This window comes from Citrus clementina, unplaced genomic scaffold, assembly GCF_000493195.1.
Source record: "Citrus clementina cultivar Clemenules unplaced genomic scaffold, Citrus_clementina_v1.0 scaffold_6, whole genome shotgun sequence".
Classification (NCBI taxonomy): Eukaryota; Viridiplantae; Streptophyta; class Magnoliopsida; order Sapindales; family Rutaceae; genus Citrus; species Citrus x clementina.
This window is the reverse complement of record NW_006262139.1, coordinates 17,124,157-17,136,792: the sequence shown is the minus strand read 5'-3', so window position 1 is coordinate 17,136,792 and position 12,636 is coordinate 17,124,157. Positions and strand designations below refer to the sequence as shown.

Here is a 12,636-nt window from a genome sequence, read left to right as displayed (position 1 = left end):
ATTAATTATTAATACTATGGGTATTTTGGTAAATTGATTCACATTTCCATTTCTCATTTCCATCTATTTTGCCAAGTAAACACATCAATTGCATTCCAATACATTCTCATTCCCATTTATTTTTGGGGTAATTTTGAGGGACCTCCCCTGAGGTTTGAAGTATTAACACTTTGATAGAAAGTATTAATGTAATTACACATATCTCCCTCGCCGTTAGTATAAAAATACGTATGGTGTTAGTATAAAAGGATAAATATGTAAAAGCTTATTTAAAATTCAAAATAATTTAAAATTAAAGCCTTAAGCTTCTTGATGTCTGGGAAATCTTACTTGCTTTACTCCATTATCCAGTGTGTAATGTCCAATGGACAAAATAAAAAAAAAATCTTCACAAAATCAAGCCTGCACTTAGCTTTCTCTTTCATGAAAGCAACGCCCAGCACCATTTTCGTCTTCCTAAGGTTGTGAAGAAGCAGCTACATTTGCCTGAAACATTTTCAAGATTAAAAAATATTTTATCTTCAATTACGAACAAGATGAGTTCTGATGATGGCCCAAGCCTTTCACAAAGCGAGCACCAGCGGCGAACGGCTTCATCCGCGACTGGAATTGGAGCGAGAAATAGGTAATCCTCATTTATTATAGTTTAAATATGTGAATCACATGCAGTAGATGATTTTGTTGAACCTAGGTTAATTAAACTTGAAAATGAGTTCTTTGTATTTTGAATTTTTTTTGTGCATGCTGATTTCAGCAACTATGAGTTTTGATTTTCTTCATTTTGAGCTAATTTGCATTCACTGAATTGAGCAATGTGATTGCTATCAATTGACAAGTTAATTAAATCCTCTGACAAGGAATAGTAATAATTTCTCATCTAATATTTTGACATTAAATCGATAAAAAAAAAATTTCTTACTCGTTGTAATAATTGTGACTCTTATGGATTTTATAATCATGCAATTACACAAGTGTTGAGTCCAAATACTTATTCTAGTTTAATTTGTTTTTCATATGTAGCTGTCTGTTACATTTTATTTTCAAAATTTTACTAATTTTTTTAAACAAAAATTGATACAATAGATTTAAATGTAAATGGGTTCTTTGAATTTTATTGTATTGATTCTCTGCTCATTGAGTTGATGATTGTGTTGAGCTTGCTAATTTTACATTTTTCATATGTGGATTAAAAAGGGTTATGATATTGTGTTTCGCAAATTTCATTTTTCTCTAATAGTTCAATACTTATACAAAAGGAATGAAAAGAGAGAGAAAAAAGAAAAATCCCTTCTCAGTATTTTTTCTTGAGTTTTCCTTGTTTTGAATTCTTCCGCATCATCATCGTCAGTAATTGATTAATTTGTTGCTGGAAACTGGAGAGACTCGAACAAAATTCTAGCTTATATGGCATCTCCTAGATGTTGAGATATAATGGTTTTATTTTAAACACTTTGGCATGTTTTCGGCAATTATTAGAATTTTCGACAATTTCGTGTTGGTTCCAAAATTATTATTTTTTCCTTTTTTCTTCGCTACTCCTATTGCATTCTCTTTTTTGGTTTTTTTTCTTTACTTATATATAGCCCCTACTGTTTTCTCTTCTTGTTTACCACTTTCAATTATTTAAAACTTTTTGGATTCTGTCTATAATTCTTTACAGTTCTTGTGCTTTGATTTGTCTAATCATTTAAGATGTCATCTTGACGTGGACAGGATATTGTAAGAACTATACATGTGAATTCTGTTATGATGGAATTTTTTTTGCACTTTTGCTTAAATTTTGGGTATGTTCTAAAAAACTAGCGAACAGTCTGGAAATTTATACAGCTGGTGTTTTTAGGAATTAGTGTATGTTAGCTAGATTTTTATATTTTATGGCAATTCATCAGCTGCTTGTAGACAATGATAATAGCAACCTGTCAGCCACTCTTGCTGTGTTGTTTATATTTATTGTATAACGTTGTTGTGTGATTTTTGTTACTTACAATATGCTATTGTTTATAATTTGTAGCCATGTTTACATGGAGATAAGGGTTGTGGTAGCTGGCGAAAAGATTGATGTAGCAACTGTAATTCCAGAGCAATACACCTTAAAGAAGTTGTGGCAAGATGTAAAGGATGTGTGCTTTGACAAGCCTATAAGACATGCTAATGAAGTGAGAGTTTATGTCATGTTGCCATGGGAAACATCTAATATGCATGTAAAAACTGACTTTGACCTTCAAGACGCATTAAAAAAGCTAAAGCAGAAGAGCTATTCTTGGGCATTATTTATTATTAGAACGGAGTTAGATGTAACACCTATTTCTCTGGATCAGAATGAAAATGAAGAGACTCCCCCTGGCCAGTTTCCTGTTCCACAAGTTTCTGAGCTTGATTGGTTTGATTTTGTTGAAGTAAATGAATTTGCTTTGCCTGACTTGAATGCTGAAATCAGATCTGTCGTTGGATGTTCCGCTGCTGCTGCTGAAGTTAAAAATTCAGTTGAAGAGATTGAAGGCAACGAAGATGATGATAGCACAGCTGGTGGGTTTGTTAATATTGATGATAGTATACATGTTCCTGATCATGAAAATAATGCAGAGGAAGTGGAATCTGATGTAAGTGATGATGAATTTAATTTTAACAACGAAGATGAGTGAGATGCGAGATTGGATGCCTATGAGTCTAGAGATGACAGTGGGGCAGATTCAGACGGTGAAGATGAAAACATTCAGGCTGCTGCTTGTAGGTATGAAGCAAATTCTGGTGGCTTCGAGTTCACTCCTGATGGTGACAATATTATACTTAGAATTGGACAACTGTTCAAGACAGTTGATGAGTTCAGAAATGTTGTCAAAGTTTTCGCAATAAAAAATGGCTTTAGACTTAAAAGGGTGAAAATGAGAAGAGTAGGGTGACAATGAAGTGTTCGGCTTCAGGATGTACATGGAGAATACACGCGAGTCCAAATTGGAATAAGAAACATTTCCAAATTAAAACTCATATGCCCGAACATACTTGTGAAAGAAACAACGAAAATTATGAAGCAAATTCAACATGGATTGCTGCTACATTCCTTCATTTATTCAGAGCTAACACAGAAGTTCCTATTGATGTGCTCGGGTCAGAATTATTCAGAAATTATGGGATAAAATGCTGCAATCAAAGGCTTTACAGAGCCAAGAACAAAGCCTTAGAGCTGCTTGGTCAAGACCATAAGGCCAGTTTCACAAAGCTATTCAGGTACATGCATGCAATCTTAGCCTCAAATCCTGGTTCAACAGTGTCCCTAGAAAAAGATTGGCTTGGTGGTGGGGTGAATCCTCACTTTAAAAATTTTTTTGTATTCTTTGATGCATGTAGGAGGGGTTTTTTTTAGGGTTGTAGGCAGTTCATTGGTGTAGATGGTTGTCACTTAAAGGGTCTGTACAAAGGGGTTTTACTATCTGCTGTTAGTGTAGATGCCAACTATGGCATATATCCACTGGCCATGTGTGTTGTAGAAACTGAAAACACTGAGTCTTGGGTTTATTTTATGGAGAAACTTTATGATCAAGTAGGCTGTAACGATGGTGAGGGTTTGTGCTTCATGAGTGATAGACAAAAGGGTATATTGAATGCACTTGATATGGTTTTTCCTCGGGCCATGAGAAGGTACTGTTGTAGGCACATATATGCAAACTTTAAGCTGAAATTTCCAAGAATTTTGCTTAGGAATGAATTTTGGGCAGCATGTAGAAGTGGAAACGAAGTGGAGTTCAATAATCACATGGTTGAAATTAACAGCATCAGCCATGCTGCCCATAGGTGGCTGTTACAAATTCCTGTGACATGTTGGGCCAAACATTGCTTTTCCACACAAACCAAATGCTCACATGTCACAAATAATATGACGGAGTCCTTTAATAATTGGATAAGTAGCTTTAGAGGCATGCCAATAGTAAGAATGCTTGAGGAGATTAGGAGAAAGATTATGATCCTCATACATAAAAGACATGAGCTGGTCAATACTTGGCAAGATGAGCTGCCTCCACTTGTTAGGAGAATAGTAATGGAAGCAATGGTTGAATCTAGGGCATTATCTGTAATATTTGGGCACAATAAATCATTTGAAGTTATGGAAAATGTCTCCAAGAGGTGTGTTGTAGATCTAGGCAGCAAGCACTGTGATTGTGGGGAGTGGGATATATCAGGCTTGCCTTGCAAGCATGCTATGTGCTGTATTGATGCAATGAGGTATAATGTAAATGAATATGTCCATTCTTTGTTGAAAAAAAGTGCATTCATGAAGACCTATCAGCACCAATTATATCCAGTGCCAGATGAAAGTAGATGGCCATTACTCCCACGTGATAACTTGCTGCCACTAACTATCACTAGAGCTGCTGGCAGGCCCCAAACTAAAAGAAGAAGAGAGAATGGTGAAAGACAACCATTTAAGAGGAGCACAAGTGTAAGATGCTCTAACTGCGATGAGTGGGGCCACAACGTGAGGAGTTGCAAGTCTATTACCAAAGCTGGAAAAAATAAAAAATTAGTGAAGAAGAATTTCTATCAGGTCTTAGTTACTTGTTTGTAATGAAGTTTTTATATTGCTTTTGTTAGTCTTTGTCTATTTAAATGATGAACTAAAATATTTATTAATTATTTAAATGTAGGATCGAGGAGCGACATCCAGCTGTAACAAAAAAGAAGTTGTCACATGTGGTCCAGCCATGAACACTCAGAACAGTGTCCATGAAAATGGTAAGCATTTCGTGTCTAGTTTATTTTTTTTTTACACATATATACAAGTTTAATTTCACCACTTGTTTTGTTTTACTAATGTTGTAATTCCAAAATAATATGTTACATTTTAATTTTTGTACATTTTATTATGAAGGACAACTTACCCAAGAATGACCATTGCCAAGTTAAAGCATCCAGCAACATTACAAATACCTTTTTTGTAATTATGGAAAGAGCAACAGTGAAGCTAATCCCTTCTAACAAATTCTTTTGAGGGATCAGATGATGCATCACCTTAACTGTAAGCATTGCTATGAAGATGTCGTATCATCTTTTTGTCACTCAACCATAGATATAGGTTTGAGTTTTTGTACATTTTGTAGTTGTGTGGTACATACAAACACACACTTTTAATGGGGCAATATATGCCTTGCCTATTTTTGTCATTTCAAGTAGATATTATAGGTGCTGACTTCCTGTTATTCTAAACAGAGGGTATTGTTATTTGTATTGGCTAATAGGAATTCAGCCATTGATGACATGTGATACTCTTATTGTTGCTGGAATGCATACGTCTTTATAATCTAAATATAAAAAAATTATGTGCTTTATATTGTTTCAGTACTTCATTCCTTATTGATTTTAATTTGTTGATTAAGGATTGAATATTTTATGGCAGTCAAGGGTTAACTTCAGCAAAGGCTTATGTTCTTGTTATGTTTGACATTGTCAATTTGAACAGCAGCATTTCCTCTGCTTGTACATGTTATTATGAAATGAGACTTGCTTTGTTTGCAAGGACAAATGGATATATAGTTTGTGCATATTGTTGTGTGTTATTAGATGTATGTTTCTTAAGAAATTAACTTGAACAATGTGCTATGTTTGTGCTTGGTGTTATGAAGCGAGTTGCTTGTATGTACTTGTTGAACTTACTAAAGGATATAACTGCTCATGTGTGTTATTTATTGTGTGTGCTGGATATGTATAGATATGAACAGCAACATGTGTTGGGTTTGTGGTGGTTCTTATGAAATAAATTGCTGTGTGTCAGTGTGTGCTTGTTGTATTTTGAACAACAGCAGCTTCCCATTAACAAAGTTCTTCCAAGCTGGCTCATAAATTTGTTGCATGCTTGATTGGCTGGATGTGTTTGAGCTATCAGAATCCATTTAGTTGAGACAATGCAACAGTTTCTTTATGTTGAATGCTGTTGTGGATGAGTTGAATGAATGATGAGTTTGAGACAAATGCAAAGATTTTTTATACCTTTGTTGAATGCTTCTGTTGATAAGAAGAAAATGAAGAATAAATTGTACTTTGTGATTTGCTAAGCCTCCATTTATAGCAACTGTTGCTGCTCAATTTTTTACCGTTTACTTACAACTGCTACTTTTACAAATGTATTTTAGTTTTACTTTTTTTTAATAAGCAATGTCAATTACTTCATATAGTTGGACATTTTGGTCTTTTTCTGATTTTTTGTGATTCCCGCCATTTTTAATACCCATCGGTTCTCATTCATTTTATTTAATAATTTATTATTTTGGCGGGAAGGGTATTTTAGTAAATTTAATAGTCAACTAACGGTCAACTTAACTTATACTTAACGGCGAGGGAGGTATGTGTAATTACATTAATACTTTCTATCAAAGTGTCCCTAATAATGATAATATTGTTACTAATGATAAATTAATTATTTTTATTAATTATTAATACTATGGGTATTTTGGTAAATTGATTCGCATTTCCATTCCTCATTTCCATCTATTTTGCCAAGTAAACACATCAATTGCATTCCAATACATTCTCATTTCCATTTATTTTTGCCAAGTAAATATTGAAATCTCATTTTCATTCTTCATTCCCATTTCAGCTCATTCTCATTCCTAACCTATTCTCATGAATTAAATGCACTATAAATATTGGCAAAATGGGAAATATGACTCTTGATGACAAATTAATTCTAGAAAGAGGAACTTGCTATTTTTATTGTTATCTATATAAAGAACAAAGGGGAATCTGACGCATCCTCCTTAAACTGATGTGTTTGTTTGTACTCTTTTGTTTAAGGAAAGAGAGTACCAGAACCAGATGTCTTTACAGATGTCTTTACGATTCACTTGATACGAGCCCATCTAGTATACTATGTTTGGTCAGAGAAGGTCAAAACAAACACAAGAGCCTCAGCAACTTGTCAGCAATATCTTAGTGGCAAGTAGCAACGGACACATAATAACTGCACCACATAACACTCACCAACTACGTTCTCCCCCATGCCCCGGTGCTGGTGCTGATGCTGATGCTGATGATTAATTGATGCATGTTCCATACAATCATCAAGATCAGAACAAATTATGACCAAGAAGAACATTAAGTGACTGAAAATGGAGAGTGAGCCACTCATTGTTCAAGAACAACCAGCTATCACTTCATTTCTGACCACATATTTGTACGTCGCTCACTTCTTAGCAAGATGGGGTGCCAGGTTTGGTTAACATTATTCTTTGTACTTGCTTGCTTTAGGGTTTGGTTTGGATCTGTCATTTTCTTTCTATTAAATAAGAAAAATCCATCATAATTTTAATGGTTGATGAAATGGGAATTAACTGTTTTGGTGTTTGCAGAATGTGGGAATTCTCTGTTGGTTTGTATATGATCAGTGTGTGGCCTGACTCTTTACTCTTTGCTGCTATTTATGGCGCTGTTGAATCTGCCTCCATTGCTTTGTTTGGTCCCATTGTTGGTCATTGGGTGGACAAATTGACCTATGTGAAGGTTTGTTTGCTCAATCTTAGATTCATTTGGTGTGTGTGAAAATTCTTGAATTGACTGACTAAAGTCATTTGGTGTTCATCTCCAAGTCCAAGATGGAACTTAAATGAAAGAAATAGAGCATGAGTTGAATAATGCTAGTTGAAAAAGATAATATAACAGGAACTAAAAGATGTAAACACAAAGAGAGAAAGACAGCATAAGTTCTATTATATTCACCATCTCAGTATATATAAAATGCATTCTTGTTTTCCAAGAAATGCTCAGTACAATCACAGCTTTAATGTTAATCGAAAGGTTATCCTTAATTCTATCTAATGGACATCATTCACTATCCTTCGCAAAGGACATAGTACATTTGTCTTTATGTAATTTGTCATTCTTATCCATGAGCTCTCTAGAGAGTTCCTTAGAGGCTGCTGATATCCTTATGAGTCACCATCTTTTGCTGAGTCATCATCCAAGTCAGTGCTTGCTGAACAGTTAGCTGTTGTTGTAGTTCATACCTTGATTTTTCATTGAGACATTTCATCCAGCAGAGAGTTTAATTCATCAAACACTTCTCTATTCTAACACTGTTTTGCTTGCTACTAGTTTTCTCTTGATGATAAAATTTAATCTATTGATAAGAGTTTCACAATTTCAATTTATATATATGGGCAGGTGCTTCAAATTTGGTTGGTAACCCAGAATCTCTCCTTTATTGTTGCTGGAGTTTCGGTGATTACATTATTGTTCTTCTCAAGTTTAAAGTCCACAAACTGCATAGCATTTGTCTTATTGGTGATAATAACCAATATTTCTGGAGCTGTCGGTGTGATATCCACTCTTGCTGGTACCATCTTGATTGAAAGAGAATGGTAATCACAATTCTATTAATGAGAAAGGATATTGTCTTCAGATTTCAACAATGCTAATGTTGTTACTCATATTTTGAAAGCACAGGGTGGTGGTGATATCGGAAGGTCATCCTCCAGAAGCATTGACAAAGATGAATTCGATTATTAGACGAATTGATTTAACCTGCAAGTTACTAGCTCCTGCTATAACCGGTTTCATTATCAGCTTTGTATCACTACAAGCATCTGCTATGACTTTAGCCATATGGACTACTGTAACTGTTTGGGTGGAATATTGGCTCTTTATGTCTGTTTATAAGGGAATTCCAGCTTTAGCTGAAAGCAGCCAGAGGAGGATCAGGAGGAGTATGCCAATTGATATGGAACAGAGCACATCCATGCCTCGAGAAAGAGAGAGCTTGCTTTCTCATGACGAAAACAATGCAGAATTGGCAGAAAAAAGGTGGAGAAGGAAAATAATTGATTGGATTTCAAATGCCCCTTGTGTTGGGGCATGGCAAGTCTATTTAAAGCAAGAAGTTGTCCTCCCTGGAGTTTCCCTTGCCCTGCTATTTTTCACAGTCCTCAGGTAATTAACAATCTAATGCAATTTGCTTCATGAACAAGTAATAAGATATACAATCAAATTTAGTTTTCTTTTAGCATGATTTACTTATATGTACCAGTCTCTGACAGTGGATTTCCTCAGTTTCTACCAATTTTCCTTGAGACATATCAAAAACCTCTACTGCTCTTTCCGTATTGTATTTTTTATTGGCAATAGATGACTAGTTCCTGACTCTGTCAAGTAATTCATAAGCATTGTTCTTTCAGCTTCGGAACTTTGATGACAGCTACATTAGAATGGGAAGGTATACCCGCATACATTATTGGAATAGCACGGGGAATCAGTGCAACTATTGGAATAGCAGCGACAATTCTGTACCCAATTTTACAGTCTCGAATTTCAACTCTCAGAACAGGACTCTGGTCTATCTGGTCACAGGTATTAGAACCTTAAAAAATATGCATTTTGGGATATCATTTTACAGTTCATTGATTAACATGCTAATATTTTCATCACCATCCATTTCGTACTTCCCTATAGTTATATCTTTAATAGATATTTATTGAACATGTTATAATTGTATTTGGTATTTCTGCTTCCCATTCAGTGGTTCTGCCTCTTGATATGTGTTGCTTCAATATGGATCCATAATAGCCTTGTAGCTGCTTATATGCTGATGGTTGGAGTGGCAACATCTCGGCTTGGATTGTGGATGTTCGATTTATCTGTCATTCAGCAAATGCAGGTAGAATCCCTCAGGTTAAGCCAGTGATGAATTTTTTTATAATAAAATCTTAAGCATTCAGCCTTTCAATAGTCTAGGGGAAGTTATTCCTGCACTTTTTTCAAGGAATTACAGTAGTTTTCTTAATATTCTTGCAAATACTTTAAATATTTTCCTGGGTGTCTCCTTTAATTTCCTGTATAGGATCTTGTTCCTGAGTCTGATCGTTGTGTAGTGGGAGGTGTTCAGAACTCCCTTCAGTCAACTATGGACTTGATGGCTTATATCATGGGAATTATAATCTCGAATCCACAGGTTAGCCTCTAGCATTTCCTATTAGTTCAATGTCAATGATCAATTTATCAATATCAATAGTGCATATATATTCTTTTGAGGTCTCACAGTATACAGATAAACTCAAAAAAAACATCTGTCTTATGCGGGAGTTCTCACATAGGTGAATGTGAGGGCAATATGGTCCATAATGTTGCAGGGGCCAGGGAGCCAAGCCCCAACCTAGCACTTGTATCATGTTCGATGTTTTTCAGATTTAATATTTTAGGCCTCACAAGTTCTGCTGTCGCATAATTTTTCAGGATTTCTGGAAGTTGATCTTGATATCTGTTATTGTAGTAACATTGGCTGCAATACTGTACACTTTCCATCTATACCGCATCAGGAAGCACCTCTTTCATTTTGACAAGCTATTAGCATCCGTTCAATGAATAATCAGGTGATTTAAAGTTGCAAGCCGTGATAGGGAGGTGCCACATTTTGCATTTGCTGGCCTGGGTTCTGATAGACATCAGATCTGTCTATTAGCATTTATTAACATATACATGAAAGTATGCAACTGTTACAAGATGCGAAGAAAATAAGTTTATATGAAAGATTGCTTGTCTGGCTAGTAAGGCTAGTTCATTGATTAGGACATGGACTTGAAATAAAAACTCAAATCCTGGCCACTGATTCAATATTGAGCACAAAATCAGTTGAGCTCTAAATCCTTGTCCACAACCTGTGCTAATTCCCTAGATATTGAATGGTGTATAACACCTTTCACAGCAAAAATCTATTTCCCTAGATATTGAATGGTTATAATATTTTTATTGTTTCAAGTAACATCTTAAACTACCAAAAAAGTCCTTATCTTGAGAAGGTGTCATCTGGCGGTGCCAATTGCCATGCCTTCCGTTTTCTCTTACTGGTGAGGATGCATAATGCATGTTGCTTTATGATTTTCTTTTTTGAATTTTGAGATTTATTAGGATTGAAAATGAAGTTGATGGTGTATGACTTAGATGGAGACGTAATAAAATTGGAATTAAGTGATCCTTTTTTTTTAATGCGGGATTAGGCGTATGTCCGTACTAGTTTATTACGTTCACTAAGGTGATATTTTACAAATTTATTGACTCTTGACTTCTTATATAGAATTAATAAAACCAATGGTGTTTGTGGGAGAAGGAATATTATGTGGAAAAAAGGACACTCACATATGTGCACGCATGTGTTGGGTTGGATTGGATTAGTGAAAATTAAAACTAACCCACTATTGATTGTGTTAAGAAAAATCAACTCAATCAAACTAAATAAACACGTACAGTCGGAACCAATCCAATCCTTTAATCATCAAGTTGAGTTGAATTAAGTTGATCGAGTTGATTAAAATAAAAAAAATAAAAAAAAACCATTCGATACTTCTAATGATTCAAATAGAAAAAAACACATTAACTCTCTATCATGCATTAAAATTTGTTTATTGTACCTAGCCTATATTAGTTAACAAGGCAACAAAAATAAAGATGGTATAAAAAAAATTATATAACGTAATATCTAAAAATCTATCAACTTACTTTTAGTTAAAATTTGGGTTTAATTACTTAATTTTGAATTTGGAGAATTCAATCAATGTCAGTTAAACTAGGGAAAATTGGAAAGAGTTTTTTTTTTATAAAAGAATAAAAAGACTTAGGTTTACAACTGATATTAATTTTGTTATAATTTTTGGATTGGGATTGAGTTATATGAGTCTATGAACATGAATCCAACTCAACCCAATCATTAATTAAATTAAACAAATTGACCCAATCAATTTATTACAACTCAATCAACGATCTAAATTTAGTTAAATTAAGTTGGATTGAATTAATTTCATTGGATTGGATTGGATTGAGTTTGTCTAACCCTTGTTAGTTGTCAAAAGCTTAACTGAGTTCATATTCCTCGTCAAATGTCAACCAAAGAACTGATCCGCGTACGGACAGGGTACTTACCAAGCCGTCCTGAAAGTTGTTTTATTTATCAGTTTTTGTGGACTTTGATAAGTCCGAATCTCAATTCTCAAGCTTTGATTGAAAAAAAAAAAAAAGAACATTCCCTGCCAGAGAGGCCAAAACCATCATCGCGAGCCGAAAGAAATAAAACTAAATATTTTGACTGTAAACCAAAAGTGTCTTAATTTAACAAGAGCGGAGTTCGATTCGATTCTCAATTATTTAGTATCATTCTAACTAAAAAGCCTTATCTCAAGAATATTATTTTTTTGAAAAATAATTATCAATTTCTCTTTTCACCCGCGTAAAAAAGCAAATAGAATTTAAACCCCAAAATTATTGTATTATTCGAAAAAAAAATTCATTGATCGAATAAACGGCCCCTGGTGTCTGGTCAAGGACACCTTAGTACAACCGCAAAATACAGGACACATTAGTACAGCCACAAAGAATCATTTTCCCCCCACAAAATGGACGAGAATAATAAATCCACCATCCAACCGAGGGCAAAAGTCAGAAGCACTTTGGAACGGAAAGTGCTTCTCTCTCTATATTTGTCCATTTAGGCCCTGTACGAGTCACAACCTCCCTGACCCAAAAGTCAAAAAGCTTCTGTCATACTTTATTTGATTTCCTCTCCCACATCACAACTTTTATTTTTTTTTCCGTTCATATCTGAGAAAGGTTGGTACTATGCAAGGCCAGCATAAGTACGGCCGATTTCTTTCCATAATTTCTTTTTAT

General features: G+C 34.6%; 1 protein-coding gene across 5 annotated transcripts; it reads left to right on the top strand.

Moving 5' to 3' along the window:
- The first annotated feature begins 6,764 nt into the window (after window positions 1–6,764).
- Window positions 6,765–10,738, top strand: LOC18039557 (solute carrier family 40 member 2). 5 transcript variants are annotated; one of them, XR_002904917.1, is made up of 8 exons: window positions 6,765–7,198; window positions 7,338–7,488; window positions 8,149–8,345; window positions 8,431–8,913; window positions 9,159–9,330; window positions 9,547–9,637; window positions 9,821–9,931; window positions 10,213–10,738. XR_002904917.1 is itself a non-coding variant. In XM_024182274.1 (8 exons), the coding sequence occupies exons 1-8, from the start codon at window positions 7,098–7,100 to the stop codon at window positions 10,339–10,341; spliced, it is 1,446 nt and encodes a 481-aa protein (XP_024038042.1). In that variant the 5' UTR covers window positions 6,765–7,097; the 3' UTR covers window positions 10,342–10,738. The 5 variants fall into 5 exon arrangements, 4 of the variants coding, with proteins under 4 accessions (XP_024038042.1, XP_006429510.1, XP_024038041.1 ...); XM_024182274.1 differs by having other exon boundaries at window positions 6,765–7,162; window positions 9,500–9,637; XM_006429447.2 differs by having other exon boundaries at window positions 9,500–9,637.
- Window positions 10,739–12,636: the final 1,898 nt, after the last annotated feature.